The sequence below is a fragment of the Diadema setosum genome, chromosome 17, assembly GCF_964275005.1.
Source record: "Diadema setosum chromosome 17, eeDiaSeto1, whole genome shotgun sequence".
Classification (NCBI taxonomy): Eukaryota; Metazoa; Echinodermata; class Echinoidea; order Diadematoida; family Diadematidae; genus Diadema; species Diadema setosum.
Window position 1 is genome coordinate 14,559,383 of NC_092701.1, and position 17,854 is coordinate 14,577,236.

Genomic DNA, 17,854 nt, shown 5'->3' on the forward strand with positions numbered 1-17,854 from the left:
AATCATGGAGTTTGAATTTTGGTGGGGCATTTCTCCCCATTCCCAGGCCGAAATGTTAGGACATAGTTGGGTTTTCCTGTAATTTGCTTCATCTACCAATTTCTCATTTGTATAAACCGGGAACAAAATCAAACATTTCCAAACAATATAATTTGGGACCTCCATGATTCGGGCTTACAGGTTGAAAACAAACCAATTCAACAGTTAAACTCATGTCTATACTTTCTTCGTCTTCTTCTCTTCTTCTCTTCTTCATCTTCTTCGAGAACTTCAATTTCTTCTATGTTTCATTACATCCATGATTTAACATCTTAGATTTTCTTCATCCATTCTTCTTCTCAAACGGGCACGGTAGTCACTGGGGTTTGTGTGGTCGATCATCCTCAGCTGCAAAACCAGTGGTGTGTCGTTGATCATCCTCTGCTGCATTTCCCAGGTTTGTGTCGTTGGTTCTCAGCAGCTAGCCAGGACGTGGGGCTAGCTTCGTTTTTATAAAACAGTCCAAAATGTCTTTTTATTTCTACTCGTTCCTATTCAAACCAAAATTTGCCAAAATAAATCAGGATACAATTTGGGTTGGATGAGTGTGGACCAGTGTCTGTATGTTAAACCACACACAGTGAAAGGTGCTACCACTCCTCATCCGAATTTGGACATAATACCAGTACGTATTAACGACGGAGGACGATCACTGCCACTCGCACGTTAGTCTACTCCATCAGACCCGTACCGCTTTGGTTTCCTTCTCGGGCGGAGAAATAGTCGATATTCGTCTTCGTTGGTAGGAGTTTGTTTCTCGGGTGTTTGCCTTCTTGCCGGTTTTGCCGGGATTCTCTCTCTGAAAAGTCGCAGCCTGTCTCGATGTACAATTTTTGGCTTCCCTGCTGGTTCCTTCTTTACTCGATAGGTTACATCGCTCAACTTGTCGAGTACTTTATACGGGCCAAGCCAATTTTGTCTCAGTTTTGGGAAAGTCCCTTCTTTGTTGCTGTATTGATTAGCCAAATTGCATCACCCCTTTTCAATGGATTGGATACCGCCCTTCTGTCGTACGTTGCTTTCTGGCGAGTGCTGCTACCCCGTATGTTTTCTCTCGCCAGGTCGTGTACTTTCCTCATTTTCGTTTCCAGCGTGTATGCGTAGTTGGTTTCTTCTTCAGTGTCTGTGCTTGCATTGGGTAGTAGAACATCAACTGGGAGTTTCACACTTCTTCCCAGCATCATTTCACATGGTGAGAATTTAGTAGTGTCATGAATTGATGTCCGGTAAGCCATCATCACGTATGGGAGCCATTTTGGTCAGGCTCTACGACTTTTGAAAGCATTGCCTGGAGTGTCCTGTTAAATCGCTCGACCATCCCATCTGATTGGGGATGAAAGGGCGTGGTGCGTGTCTTGTCTATATCCAGCAGTCGACAAACTTCTTTGAAGAGGTTTGATTCGAAATTTCTTCCCTGGTCGGTGTGGATTTCCACTGGTATACCAAACCTACAAACGAACTCTTCTACCAGCACTTTTGCTACTGTCTCTGCTGTTTGATTGGGGATTGGGAAAGCTTCTGTCCACTTTGTGAAGTAGTCAGCTACGACCATAATGTATTTATTCCCGTTCCTTGACGTAGGAGGTGGTCCCATGATGTCGATAGCTATTCTCTCCATTGGCTTTCCGACATTGTACTGTCTCATTTTGGCTTGTCTGCGTTGAGATACCTTCTTTGCTCCTCCGCAGATTTGGCATGAGTTACACCACTCCTCCACATCTCTCCGGTAACCGTACCAGTAGAATCTCTCTTTTATTACTCTCTGCCCTGTTCGTGTGATTCCAGTATGACCTGTCATTTTGTGATCGTGGAGCTGTTTTAATGCTTCTGCCTTTAGATTTTCAGGTACAACGAGCTGCCAGATTATTTGACTGCAAGGGCGTACCGAGGGGGGTGTTTTGGGTGTTCAAACACCCCCTTTGCCAAAAGGGGGGTGTTTTGGGTGTTCAAACACCCCCTTTGCCAAAATGGGGGTGTTTGAGGTGTTGAAACACCTCCCTTGGGCAAAAGGGAGGTGTTTGAGCTATTCAACACCCCTCTTCAGCAATGTTTAGATGTTGACAAATGAAACAAAAGCCGTCTTTACCGCTTTTATTTCCGTTTTGAATTCCGCCTTTCCTTTCTTTTGCGTTTATTTTCTCTCTCTCTCTCTCTTCCTTGTTTTATCTTAATGTTTATGTGGATGATGATACATTATGAAGTTACATAACATTATACGCACTAAAGAACTCGTGTACAGTATGTGTTAATACTACGTTACTGCACCGCGCGCGAAGCTGACGCGCAAACAGTAGACATTCCCGATCCCTACTTTGCTTTCTGGCCGAATCGCGAAGATACATTGCGCATAATGTTCACCGTTTACCGGTATTATACCGTACAATGTGTATGATGCATAATATTATGTGTGTACAATGCATGCTGCGCTGCAGCCTATTATAGGCACATTGCATGCTAAGTTAGTAGTATACATGTATCAACTACCAACAGTGGCGTATCTGGGGGGGGGGGGGCAAGAGGGGCACGTGAAAAAAAAAACGAGAAAAAGAAGAAGAAAAAAAACGACGAAGAAAAAGAAGAAAAAGAAGAAGAAAAAAATCATGCATTCCATGTTTTGTAACACTGAAATATAAAAATGTTCGGCTCGCTCGCTGCACCCGCTCGCCAAGATTTATCCCAAAAAAAAAAATAAATAAAAAGAACAAAACGTAATGATGACGTGGAAATATAAAAATTTCGGCTCACTCACTCGTAGTAATTTAGAGTATTTTTCCAAGTCCTTAGTTTGTTGGCATAAATCGTTATCTATGAAGCCGTCACTATATCTATCTTGATTATAGAATTGTAAGATTTAATAACCAAAAAACGACAAGAATTCCATGTTTTGTAAGGTGAAATACATTGTCGGCTCGCTCGCTGCGCTCGCTCGCCAAAATTTATCCAAATTTATCAGATTTTATATCACCCTAAAAAAAAAACTTTTAAGTGCTCGAAAAAGCATATCAAGTGGACTTTTTTTAAGTCCCTACCGGGATGGGATTGGGCTTGAACACTGTTGGTATAAATCGTTATCTATAAGACCGTCACTATATCTTGATTAGAATTGTCATTCGCAGATTTAATAACCAAAAATGACAAGAATTCCATGTTTTGTAAGCTGAAATACAAAAATTTTCGGCTCGCTCGCTGCACTCTCTCGCCAAAATTCTTCAATATGTATTACATTTAAATCACCCTCAAAAGACCCCTTCTAGGTGCTTGAAAAAGCATATCATGTGGACTTTTTTTAAGTCCCTACCGGGATGGGGCTGGACACTATTGGTATAAATCGCTATCTATAAGGCCGTCACTATTGATTAGAATTGTAATTCGAAGATTTGATAACCAAAAACGACAAGAATTCAATGTTATATATAAAGCTGAAATATAACAATTTTCGGCTCCCTCGCTGCGCTCGCTCGCCAAAATATATCAAAATTTAGGGTCGCCTATTACATTTAAATCACCCTCAAAAGACCCCTCTTAAGTGCTTCAAAAAGCATATCATGAGGACTTCTTTAAAGTCCCTACCGGGATGGGGTTGGGGTTGAACACTTTTTCAGAAATTAGGGGCGCAATTTTCGCGCTTGCCCCGGGTGCCGTTTTCCCTAGATACGCCACTGACAGTGGCGTAACTACGGGGGGGGGGGGGGGGGAGCATGGGGGGCACGTGCCCCCCCCCCCCCCCAATCCGCTGGTTAAAAAAAAAGGGAAAAAAGGGAAAAAGAAAAAAACCTACGAAAATGGTAATTCAAGGGTTAGTAAACTGCTTTTGAAATCGACATGAAAGGATGATCAAGAAAAAAAGATATTTTTCTAAGATTTCTTTTAAAAAGCCCGGAGACGACAAAAGATTGTGATTCAGCGTGATTCCTGGTTGGCATTTTGAATACAAGCAGGATGTGCGCAGTGTACTCAGAATATCGGAATGGCAAAAAGAGTCGCTGCAATGTTGCGCAATGTGATGTTTGATAGGTTGTACACATTTGCTATCAAAGCTTGATCATTGATTTTGCAGTGTTGCTTTACATACTAGTCTATATCAAAATGCTTTGCATTGCCAATAATAAGACTTGACCTTGGCTATTTCCTAACTTTTCCATCTATGTGAAACACACACACAAACACAAACAAATTAGGGGATGCTCTATATGAGTACAGCTCACGAGGCATGCAGCCCATGAGTTCGACACTAGGTTTAAAAAAAAAAAAAAAAATCCTACGAGTTCGACAGATGCGACACGGGGCTTGATGTGTCGGTCTCGTGGGCCTTTTTCGTTTAGTGTCGAACTCATGGGCTGTATGACTCGTGGGTGTCAAGTCTCGGGACGTGCGCCCAAAATCATCTCTAGATCTGCCAATGTGATGTGGCGTTCTGAGGGGTATTCCCCTCTGTCTTACCCTCTCTCCGCTTGATCGCTGCACTCCCTCGCATGAGTATTCCCTCGAAATAGTTTCCATTGTTTGACCCATTACAATTATATTTCTTTTATTTAATATTAAATTTGTTTGTCGTAATAACAATATCTTTATTTTATGAACCTTTTTTGTTCACGTAAGTCTTAGATTTTTTACCAATTTTAGGTTGGCAATTCTGCAGTCGTGCGCTATTCGAATACTCGTACTTAGTAATGTACATAGTACCTTACCAAAGAGTATAGAGGCGCACGCAGTGCGCGAAGAGGGTCTTCTCTCGCGATTTTACACGTAAACAGGTGTAGTACGCCAAAGAGCCCAACGGCGGCCATTTTAGGAAGCAAATCGCTGGATTATCGCAAGCAGAGTATAGCAGCTAAGCTCGCGAGCGTCTGTAATACGTGACCTATAAAGGAGTGAATTCTGCCTCCCTTTGATTTTCTCCTTTTCAAGTAGGCAAACAGCGGTGTAGCATTGTTTAAGACCTCAAAATTCCATTTAGAATCATCATTCATGTCTAAAATAAAAAGTGAAGAAATGCCCGTTATTTTCGCATCTGTATTCCCTGAAAGTTCGAGCTATATATAGATACTAAAGCGGCCTTCCCTCTCCATCCCTCCCTCAGTCTCTTTCTCTCTTTTGCTCCTGCTCTTTGGGCCTTATATCACACTTTTTTTTGGGGGGGGGTGGTCGTGTTCCCCTGGATTTTTTCCGGGCTTCATCCCCCTTCAGTGGTTTTCAAATTAAGCATTCCTATATTTTTCTTTTCTTTTTTTTTACACTTTATTGATAGCGCTTGTATATTATGCAATGCGAACATAATAAAAGTATACAAATTTTTGTATTCAAAATTCTCAAATATTGCACCAAAGGTGTGCATCACATCGTTGAATTTCAGTGCTGAAAAATCATATAGGCTCCCTCCCCGGCCCCTTCGGTCCACCTCTCATAAACTTACACATTGAAGACGCGCATATCCTACATTTCATCTGTTTGATTGCTTAAACAGACAACGTTCATGAAATTAATTGTAACAATAAATCACAAGAGGTTTATACTACCACTTTATAGGCAAATTGTTCAATAATAATCCCCATCAAAATATCCATGCTACCTTAAACAAGTGGGGCCGTTTCAAGTCGATAAAAGACGGAAAAACATGCAGCAAATTGCACCATTTACAACGTAGAAATGCAAAAATTTCTCATCGTGGGAGGGCGAACACCCCCCTCCCTCGCCCCCCCCCCCCCGTTCCCTCCTCTCGCTCGGGCTCTGTCGCTTCGCTCCCTCGCATAGTAACCACCGCCCCTCCCAATATCACAAGATCATTATCCAGACTACGCCGGTGCATCTAAGCGGGGGTTTCAAGTCGATAAAAGATGCAAAAAGATGCAGCAAATTGCACCATTTACAACATCAAAATGCAAAAAGTTCTCCCCGTGGAGGGGGGAACATCCCCCTCCCCCTCGCATAGTAACCACCGCCCTCCCAAGATCACAAGATCATTATCCAGGCTACGCCGGTGCGTCTATAAGCGGGGGGGGGGGGGGGGGGGAGGGGGTTTGACCTTGATTCCCCCCCCCCCCAAACTGAAAAACGTTCCGCGGCCCCTGCTTGCCCTTCCATTTTTTTTTTTTTAATGAGGCTAAGGCTCGCACTTGGGCTCGCATTATCAATATGGATTGGTCAGAAGTAACGTGCTGTACATAGACCCTATCACGTATATGCAAACGTGTACGTGCTCCGTACCGTACGGATGTACAGTATACGGTCGATAATAGTAAACACTGTAGAATACTCGTAGATATGTATAAAATCAGTGTTGACAGAGCCCAGGATGAGAATTGTTTTTGCCTACGATTTTGTTGTCCCTGTTGGAAAATTTTTAAAAAAAAAAGTTAAAAAATTATTATTTAGCGTCCGGCGTTTAGGTTGCTCGCAGACTAAAGAGGTGATTTTTTTTTTTTTTTTTTTTTTTTTTTTTTGTCTGGAGGGGGGTGCGTTCGCACCCAACGCACCCCCACCCCCCCCCCCCCCGTGACGCCCATGCTAATTATGATGTACAAAGTACACAATAATCTTACTCCTCTTTCAGCACAGGACTATATTATCAAACAGGCTACTCAGGTGACGAGAGCCTCGCAACCACACTCCTCTCAGGGGTAAACTGGCACCTCGGTTTATAGTAACCTCGTCTACAGCCACTATGTCTATTTTCCAATTGGTCTACTGGCATATCGTCTATTACCGATTAGTCTAATACCTGTTTGGTCTACAACTCGTTTTGTCCAGTACCCATATTGTCTAATAGTCACTTTGCCCACTACCCGTATTGTCTAATACCCAACTCGTCTATAAGGAGCATTTCGTCTACAAAACAATTGATCTAATAGCCAAATCGTCTACACTCACAATGTCTATTTGCCATGTCGTCTAATATCTATTTTGTCTACTACTAGTTAGTCTACTCCCACCTCGTCTACAAGTCATTCAGTCTACATTCACTTTGTCTAGTTATCATATCGTCCAACCCTTAGTTTGTCCATACCCAATATGGTCCATACCCATCTGGTCTACTCCCAACTCGTCTACTCCCAACTGGTCTACTACCAACTGGTCTACTCCCAACTCGTCTACTCCCAATTGGTCTACTCCCAATTGGTCTACTCCCAATTGGTCTACTCCCAATTGGTCTACTCCTAACTGGTCTACTACCAACTGGTCTACTCCCAATTGGTCTACTCCCAATTGGTCTATACTCGTCTATACCCAATTGGTGTACTCCCAACTGATATAGTTTTACTCTCAACAATTTACCCAAACTGATCATTTCCATCTGGTCATGCTAATAATGAATATACCACTTTGTCTAGTGTCCAGTCCGTCTCACTGTCATGAACTATTCATATCAAACCCTGCCCTTGATTAGCACAAAAATCAATATTAGACTATTCTAGTTGTTACGATGTGGGCGTGTAGTTGGATGGATTATTATTCTTATGATTGTGTATCAAAGTTGAATGGATGGAGTGTTGAAGTTTGGACATATAAATGCTTATTTAGGGTTCCTCGCGAAACGTGTATTGAGTACATTGCAGGCAAGTAAATTATTCATCTTAGTAGTAGCTATATATTGGCATGAATCATATTTTTGTGTATATGTTTCAACCTTTTTTGGTGCATTTAACCGTTTACATACTTCAGTACGTGCCAGACAGAATAAAAAATACTGATAATGTACTTATAAAGTGTTCCTTTTCATTTTTACCATTCTTATGATTGTGTATCAAAGTTGAATGGATGGAGTGTTTAATTTTGTCTTATTTTTACATCTGATCACAACAGTGGTGTTCTTTTTTTTTCTGCTCTAGAAAGGATATAGGCATATACAACTTTCTAAGTAATTGGAATAAGCTGTCACCAATATGCAGGCATCGAGATGCACTATGCGTACCTAAGCTTTTTTTTTTTTTTTTTCATTTGAAGATCGCGATGAGGCTGTTGTAGTTTGTCAAAAGAGGCGATTCGGTCTGATGACAAACCTGCCTCTACGTGTCGTTTCTGTAAACGAATCGGGTGATTTGTAAGCTAAATTGGGAAACAGATTGCCAGTTTGTTGTGCGCCGTCCCACTGGAATATGGGCCAATCGCCGTCCCTAAACGGGATATTTTGGCCATTGATGTTTGCGTGTGTTTCCCCCCTCCCCCTTGCACTCTGTTAGTTTACACGGCGTGTTCCCCAACCGACTTCCTCGTCAGCGTGCATCTTCGGCGACTTGAAAGAAGACCATTCGACACGAGGGAATGTTCAAATGTTTGTTTGGTAGTCCCAAATACTTGAGAGGGGAAAAAAGAGAATATTCCTGTATCCAGTCTCTCCTGCCGAATATTAAGAGAAACATCTCTTCTTCTTTTTTTTTTTTTGGGGGGGGGGGGGGTAAGGTTACTAAGCAAAATCCACTTAGTCTTCTCGGCGATTGGATTACACACATGTAATTTCAACTCCCGTCATTTAGATGTTCTATTTCTCAAGAGCGTGTTGCAAAACCACCGTCCCAACGATCGAATTTGGCCATATATTTTTCTTGTTTCAGTATAAATCCTCTCTTTGTCTGACATATTGGGTGAATCCGAATCGGGGGACAGCACAGTTTGATAACTTGACATCCAAAATCTGTCGAAAACTTCAGTCTGCCATCACGTCAGGCCAAGAATTCTTTCACTTTCTGTGCTTATTATTAATATTAAATTTTAGGGTTCCTCGCGAAACGTGTATTGAGTACATTGCAGGCAAGTAAATTATTCATCTTAGTAGTAGCTATATATTGGCATGAATCATATTTTTGTGTATATGTTTCAACCTTTTTTGGTGCATTTAACCGTTTACATACATCAGTACGTGGCAGACAGAATAAAAAATACTGATAATGTACTTATAAAGTGTTCCTTTTTATTTTTACCATTCTTATGATTGTGTATCAAAGTTGAATGGATGGAGTGTTGAAGTTTGGACATATAAATGCTTATCTAGGGTTCCTCGCGAAACGTGTATTGAGTACATTGCAGGCAAGTAAATTATTCATCTTAGTAGTAGCTATTGTACATGAATCATATTTTTGTGTATTGTTTCAACCTTTTTTGTGCATTTAACCGTTTACATACATCAGTACGTGGCACACAGAATAAAGAATACTGATAATGTACTTCTAATGTGTTCCTTTTCATTTTTACCATACTTATGATTGTGTATCAAAGTTGAATGGATGGAGTGTTGAAGTTTGGACATATAAATGCTGCATGATTGCTTCTGATATAAATTACACATCCAACACAAAAATAACACAGCAAGTTTTTCACACTGTGACATTATCTTTTTTCCCTAAAAAATTGTCATAATTAGAACATAAAAATTTAAACCAAATGGGGCACCAAGAGTGTTCAACCTATTTAACTGGGGGAAAAAATGGATGAAGTAAACTTAAATAACAAATATATATATATATATATATATATATATATATATATATGTATATATACTAGTAGTAGACCAGTTGGGAGTAGACTAGTTGGGAGTAGACCAATTGGGTGTAGACCAATTGGGAGTAGACGAGTTGGGGGTAGACCAGTTGGCAGTAGACTAGTTGGCAGTAGACTGACTGGTTATTAGACTAATTGACTATTAGACAATGAGTTGTAGACCAATTGGGTATTAGACAAAATGACTATTCTATTCTATAGTTGGGAGTAGACCAATTGGGTGTAGACCAATTGGGAGTAGACGAGTTGGGGGTAGACCAGTTGGCAGTAGACTAGTTGGCAGTAGACTGACTGGTTATTAGACTAATTGACTATTAGACAATGAGTTGTAGACCAATTGGGTATTAGACAAAATGACTATTCTATTCATAGACCTTATGATTACTAGACGAAATGGTCAATAGACATAATGGCTGTTAGACGAAATGTGACTTAGACAAATTGGACATTAGATAAATTGGCTAGTAGACGAAATGACAATTAGACTAATTGGCATATAGACAAAATGGTTGGTAGACGAGTTGGTAGTAGACGAAGTGGGTTTAGACGAGATGGCATTAGACTAGGTGGACAGTGGACAGGGTGGGTGTAGACGAGGTGCCAATTTACCGAATATGGTACCTGATAGGGTTTATAGTGACCTCGTCTACAGCCACTATGTCTATTTTCCAATTGGTCTACTGGCAAATCGTCTATTACCGATTCGTCTAATACCCATTTGGTCTACAACTTGTTTTGTCCAGTACCCATTATTATTGTCTAATTTGCCCGCTACCCGTACTGTCTAATACCCAACTCGTTTAAGGAGCATTTCGTCTACTAAACAATTGATCTAATAGCCAAATCGTCTACACTCACAATGTCTATTTGCCATGTCGTCTACTATCTATTTTGTCTACTACTAGTTAGTCTACTCCCACCTCGTCTACAAGTCATTTCGTCTACATTCACTTTGTCTAGTTATCATATCGGCCCTTAGTTTGTCTATACCCATATTATGGTCTATACCCATCTGGTCTACTCCCAACTCGTCTACTCCCAATTGGTCTATACTCCCAACTGGTCTACTCCCAATTGGTCTACTCCCAACTGGTCTACTCCCAACTGGTCTACTCCCAACTGGTCTACTCCCATCTCGTCTACTCCCAATTGGTCTACTCCGAACTCGTCTACTCCCAATTGGTCTACTCCCAACTCGTCTATACTCCCAATTGGTCTACACTCGTCTATACCCAATTGGTGTCCTCCCAACTGATATGGTTTGACTCTCAACAATTTACCCAAACTGATCATTTCCATCTGGTCATGCTAATAATGAATATACCACTTTGTCTAGTGTCCAGTCCGTCTCACTGTCATGAACTATTCATTTTAAACCCTGCCCTTGATTAGCACAAAAATCAATATTAGACTATTCTAGTTGTTAATTATTACGCACATGCTGAATATAAAGACATACAATGGTGAGACATATCCAGTCTACATTCTGGCCGTAAAATAACTAAATAATACTAGCTCAGTTACAATCCTCCATCACAAACAAATTGTCAGTCATACGTAGCAGAATTACATTTCGAATCATATTTTTTGTGTATATGTTTCAACCTTTTTATGTGCATTTAACCGTTTACATACATCAAAGTGGCAGACAGAATAAAGAATACTGATAATGTACTTCTAATGTGTTCCTTTTCATTTTTACCATACTTATGATTGTGTATCAAAGTTGAATGGATGGAGTGTTGAAGTTTGGACATATAAATGCTGCATGATTGCTTCTGATATAAATTACACATCCACCACAAAAATAACACAGCAAGTTTTTCACACTGTGACATTTTTTTCCCCTTAAAAATTGTCATAATTAGAACATAAAAATTTAAACCAAATGGGGCACCAAGAGTGTTCAACCTATTTCACTGGGAAAAAAGAAACTGGATGAAGTATACTTAAATAACAACAAAAAAAAAACTATAACTAGTAGTAGACCAGTTGGGAGTAGACTAGTTGGCAGTAGACGAGTTGGCAGTAGACGAGTTGGGTGTAGACCAGTTGGGTGTAGACCAGTTGGGAGTAGACGAGTTGGGTGTAGACGAGTTGGGAGTAGACGAGTTGGGTGTAGACCAGTTGGGTGTAGACCAATTGGGAGTAGACGAGTTGGGAGTAGACCAGTTGGCAGTAGACCAGTTGGGAGAAGACTGACTGGTTATTAGACTAATCGAGTATTAGACAAGGTGGTTGTAGACCAATTGGCTATTAGACAAAATGAGCTGTAGACTATTTTATTCATAGACCTAATGATTAATAGACGAAATAGTCAATAGACATAATGGGTGTTAGACGAAATGTGACTTAGACAAATTGGACATTAGATAAAATGGTTAGTAGACGAAATGACAATTAGACTAATTGGCATTTATTAGACAAAATTGTTGGTAGACGAGTTGGTAGTAGACGAAGTGAGTTTAGACGAGATGGCATTAGACTAGGTGGACAGTGGACAGGGTGGTTGTAGACGCCATATTCGAGAACTGAATCGCATCGCCATTCGTTCTTCCCAAGAACTGTAAGGAACTGGAATTCCCCGTCGTTTTGTTTCAGCGCCATCTGTGGGTTCATTTCGAATCCGTCTAACGGTTGATCACAGTGGCTAGTTATTTTCGTCAAATTTTCTATGTGCTTGTAAACATCTGTAAATAAATTGTATTGTGATGTAAATAGCACCAGTCTGCAAGAATCTTCAGTCTATTGAAGGAGGCAGACTTAATCAGAAGAAGAAGAAGAAGAAGAAATGAAACGGAGGCAGAAATACGCCCTCTATCGATCACCCGGCGGTTTGCATCCTAAAATGGCGACCGAGCCCGCCCATTAGCGTACTACGCAAAATCGGGAGAGTGTTCCCTCTTTAGCGCACCGCGTGCGCTTCTATACTCTTAAATCGTTACTACCAATACTACGTGTGTCCAGTCAGTGTGCAATAATTCTGTGGTGCATGAATGGCGCTAGCGCTAGCGCAGACTCTCGTCGCTGTACACAAGTCGCAAGGTAGGGGGTGTTTCATCAACGTTAGTCAGCGCTGACAATTTCAGCAAAATCTTTGGTTTTGATTGGATGAGATGCTCTGGTCACTGACTGATTGTCAGCGCTGACAAACGTTGATGAAACACCCCCTGGTCAAGACAGAAAGATCCGTCTGTCCGGAGGAGTCTTTTACTTTTATGACTTTATCGCTCTCCTCCGTAGACAGACGGAAGTTGGTACATGATCAATAATGTGTCATGTCATGTCATGTCAAACTTGTTTGAATGTAAAAAAGCTGTCTGAAATTTGGTTTATCGTATTAAACGTTTGATCTGTGCGCGACCGCTGGCAGCGCATCCCCACAAGAGCCCATCATTGCCTTTCGGTCTGTGGGTACCGGGTGGGGATCCGTGGAGCAGACGCAGTCTCCGCGAACATTTCCCTGACGACCAGATGCAGACTGATCTTTCGGTCAAGGTCTGGTCAGGCTCCCATAATCATAATAGGCTTACATACTTGACAGTATACAGTGGAAGACCTTGACCGAAAGATCGGTCTGAATCTGGTCGTCGGGGATATGTTCCGCGGCGGAGACTGCGTCTGGCTTCTAAGGATCCCTCGGTCTTCCTACGGAGGAGAGCACGATAACGTCGAAAATCAAAGACTCATCCGGACAGACGGATGATCTTTCTGTCCGTCTGTGGAAGACCAAGAAATGGAGAACGAGGCCGCATTAAAAAGTGCAGTGGAAAGCGATGGCTCTATGTCTGTGGTTCTGGGACAGGATAAGCTTGAAAGAGATTTTAATAGGGCAACAGAGTTTATGAAATCAGTCGCAGGCAACTTGGGCAAGGACAAACTCTTGTATTTTTATGCTCGATTCAAACAGGTGCGTAAACCAAATTTTACTGATGTAGATCTACCGTATCGTCAGTTGTAGTCGTACGTAGGTGCCTACCAATTTAATTGGAATTGGCAATGGGAAGTAAACGCCTAACGTAGAAAACTATAACGTTAACAGGTTAGAGCTAACCGTTAGACTGGGGTCTAGTAGTAGAAACTGGGCCTACTTATAACCTAGTGTCTATTTGGCATGCCATTGAAAATATAAGTTTAACGTTAAACCCTATTTTATTTTAAATGCAACAAACGGATAGGAGGTGCAGATATTAAAGAAAAAAAAAAATCTGTCTGTCCGGAAGAGTTAAATTTAGATTAATATAGGCTTAACTTGTTTTAATGATGGTTCTCCGGAGGATTCTGTACTAACGTTAGAGCTACTGTAGATTCTAACTGTTAGACCTATAGCCTACATACGGTAACATAGCCTCATATTATTTTATCTAACGTTAGACTTCTAACTGTTATAACGTTAGTCATACTAAACTAGTGTCAGCCTCAGCTCAGGGAAAATATTCCCAACGATAAATGAGATAGTCTAACGTTACTGATCTTTCACTCAGTCTAAACGGTTAACGTTACAATAACAGCCTACAAATGTCTACAGTGTATCCTATGGTCAATTCCCAGTTTTCTATCCAAGGGTAGGGGTCCTAACTGCAGGGCTGCCAACTCTCACTCATTTTGGTCCTTTCTTACTCTAACGTTAAAACTTTATTTCATTTGCATGCATTTCTATTGATCTCACTCATTTTGACTCCGAAATTTATAGCATTGGCCTATGGGAATCTCACTCTCAAGTAGTTTCCAATGTTGGCAGCCCTGTATTGCCTGCGTAACTAGTGTTAGTACTAGAAACTCCTCCGCACAGAGATTTTTCTGTCTAATGTTAGTATTTTAGATGGACCTAGATCTACTGCTCATCGACCACTTTTTGATTAAATACCTAATATATTTTAGAAAATATTCCTCAGTGTCACCTTAATTTCATTCCACTCAAGGCAGAAACTACCACAGATTAATATCCCAGGCTCAGATTGTTGACTCGTACTGTACGCGCGGAATTCTCGGCGACAAACGCAAGCAGCATTTTTTACTCTTCACCGGCACAAGCACATAATTTTAATCAATCGACCTTTTCCCATCGAAAAGCATGTAAATTGAGTAAATTGGCAAATACATGTGTTAACAATAATTACATGTATCAATTGCTAAATGAGGATTTTCTTCAATCCTTTTTTCCTCCTGTTTCCTCAGGTTGAATACCTGTATATCCCCCTAATTTCTCTTGATTTGTATTCATGTTCGAATGTTCCAACGTATTGCACCCCGTCCCATACTTACTTTTGATTTTATACGCAAGAAAGCCACTGCGAGAGGGTGGTCGATCTAAAAATAGGTGGTCGATGAGTAGGGTGCCTAGTAGACTTAAATACTAACATACACATAGTCTATACCAGGGTACTACTAGACATGCATGACTAGCGAGATCTAGATTGAGATACTTGGTCATAATAGAAATGAATTAGAAACTTGAGTCACTTCCTTCATGATTACACACATTTACACAGTATTCTTCCCCTGAGCTCTCCCCTTAATTGGGTATTAATATATTAGTTCAGTATTGTGTATGTATTGTACAACTAATGTATCATTTTTGGATATATTTCTCCATCTGAAGGCTACACAAGGAAAGTGCAACATACCCAGACCTGGAATGTTTGACTTTCAGGGGAAGCAGAAGTGGTAAGTGAATTCAATGTAATTGTAAGCATATAGGGAGGGGGAATGTTTCTGACAGGAGGTGCTGCTAGAGACATGCTATCCACAAATTATAGTGGCTTCTTTGGATTGCAATGCACACAGTCAAACCTGTCTAACGCAGCCAGCGGCCACATATTTCGTTTCCCGTGGTAGATTTTAACCAAAGGCCAAATGGAGCCGTAGCTGAGCCAATTATTCAGCGTGTGTTTCTGCTTTGTAGCCGTGCCAGTCATTCCTGGGCAACCTTCAGTAATCACCACCACTGCATTCATCACTCATTCAGTCATGATACTGCACTAGTGTTAGTACGACTGTACACGTGCTCTGTGCAACAATTTCATAAACACCAGCATTGTTCAATGCATGAAACACATGTTCGTACATACACACATACTACATGTGTTTATACTTATAGATGTATACGATGATACATGTACATGTAGTCAATGCACACAAAGTTGGTTATCCTGTCTATAGCGGCCACCTGTCCATAACGGCCACTTTTTCCGTCTCCCTTGAGTGGCCGCTATAGACAGGTTTGACTGTATAATACATATTGAAAAGAGGGATCATAAGAAGAAATGATCTTTGTCAAAAGGAGATATTTCATGTGAAGCTGTTATTCACAAGAAACTAAACATTTAATCAAACTTGATACAGTTGTGAACTTTTAGTCACCTGTTGATCTTTCATAAAGTGTGGCAAGCAGAGCTTGTAACTGTGGGTTCCAGTGAACAAAAAATGTAAATATGTCTCGTAGTGAAGATTGGACACAAAGTAGTACATGTACTGTGGACATATGATTCGGCGCGCTGTACACCGAGGTACCGTTGTAACCCGGGGTACCGCGTTGTATAGAGCCATCTCATGCCCATTATTTGTAATGCGTATCCGAATTCAGATACGCCGATACCGAATTCGGATACGGCAAAGTCGTCGCAATGAACTAGCACCATAGGTGTTTTTCGAAGTAATTTCTAACACCACACCGTTATGTAAACATCATCTACAGTAACTTTTATTTTTCAGAAAAAAAAAGATAATCACCGAAAGCCCAGAAAATTCACCCCAAAATCAACTGTATTTCTTCAAAATTTGATCATGTGGGCTGCCATCTTTATAATCTTCTACGCGTGCGCGAATGGTCGATAATAAGAGATGAAATGCGAAAGAAAAAGGTTCAGAGCAGAATATAATTATTAGTTGCATACATTAATTGTTGCATAATCACAAATAAGAACACATTTTTGTGCATAATAATACTAAAATAATACTAAAAAATATTTTGACACATTTTTTGGTAAGCCAGGGTACAGCGCTGAAAAAAAAAAAAATAATTAATTCAAGAAAATGGCGAATTTTCATTTGGTACACCAGGGTACCAAGTATTGCATCATATCTGGAGACAAAATGGCAAGGTATTGGGGGGGGGGGGATAGATGAAGAAGAAAAGCAAATATACCTATGTACACAAGCATTTAGATAGGACCAGGAGTATAACACAAATATACTTCCCAGGGCTGGCAGAGCGTTTTCAAAAGTGGTGGGGGGGGGGGGGGGGGCCCACTTCTGGATTTGATGAGCTAGCAAGCGGAAAAAAAAAAAAAAAAAAAAAAAGAAAGGTCCTCGTCGGCTCATCTCTCCCCTTCCACTTCCGGGTTTCTTCGGGTGACAAGCAAAAAAAAAAAAAAAAAAGTTCCTCAGCTCCTCTCTCCCGTTCCATTTCCAGGTTTCTTCGGCCGACAAGCGAAAAAAAAAAGGGGGTCTTCAGCGGAAAAACATAACCTTACTGTGATCACACTTCAAGATCTCTATCTTCTTTTTTTCTTAGTGCCACTAACGTACTCCCAGGTTAAAAAAAAAAATGGGGGGCCCAAGGTGATGACACCATATGTATTCCTTTGTATGGTGCACAAAAAGTGTGGGAGCCCGAGCCAGGTCAGGATCGAGTTGTTTTCCTCATTAGAGCCAATATTTCGTTATGTCAGTAGGCATGAAAATTTTCTTTATGATTAATTATTATGAAGTCATAAATTGCCTTGAAGTGTTTGTTATGTCCAGCAATTTCCAAAAGTGTGAATATATATTTTAAATCTGTTGACAAAAGAGTCATAAGATCATGGATAATGTGGCTTCACTTTTGTATTCATAGATGAGAGTGAACTGTGGTGTCTTAACCCTAACAAGGGCGGAAAGGGTCTGGGAACCCTGCCCCACCAACCCTCTAAGAATTTTTTTTTTTTTTTGGGGGGGGGGGCTGCCTAAGACAGGCTATGACTTTTGCTCTTGTGTTTCCTTACCTTTTTTTCTGTCTCCTGCATGTTTCGATACCATTAACACATTCATCTGTTTGAGTCAGACCCATACTTCAGGTGCCAGATTACAGTAACTGTAAAAACTCCCCATATATATCCCAGAATCGTTGGAGTCGAGTATTGAATCTAGAGTGTATGATTAACATTGTAAATCATGATTTGCCACTTGAAGAAGTGGGTTGATATTTGAGTGCAGTGCAATAGAATAGTAAAGTTTAGACTATACTTTCTAATCTTAACCTTTGACCTGATGGGTCACATCTTTGTATGTCAGCACATGTTGTTGGGCTGTTGCATAATGCCTCCGCCACAAAGTGGTGCCG

The 17,854-nt window shown here is 40.7% G+C and overlaps 1 protein-coding gene across 1 annotated transcript in view; it reads left to right on the forward strand.

The window, feature by feature from the left end:
* The first annotated feature begins 12,828 nt into the window (after positions 1–12,828).
* LOC140241231 (acyl-CoA-binding domain-containing protein 6-like) overlaps positions 12,829–17,854 on the forward strand; it is a 44,961-nt gene continuing 39,935 nt past the window's right edge. The window contains exons 1-2 of the mRNA XM_072320985.1: positions 12,829–13,441; positions 15,134–15,198. Of these exons, the coding sequence (XP_072177086.1) occupies positions 13,268–13,441; positions 15,134–15,198 (239 nt within the window). The 5' untranslated portion in view covers positions 12,829–13,267. The remainder of the gene's footprint in view (positions 13,442–15,133; positions 15,199–17,854) is intronic.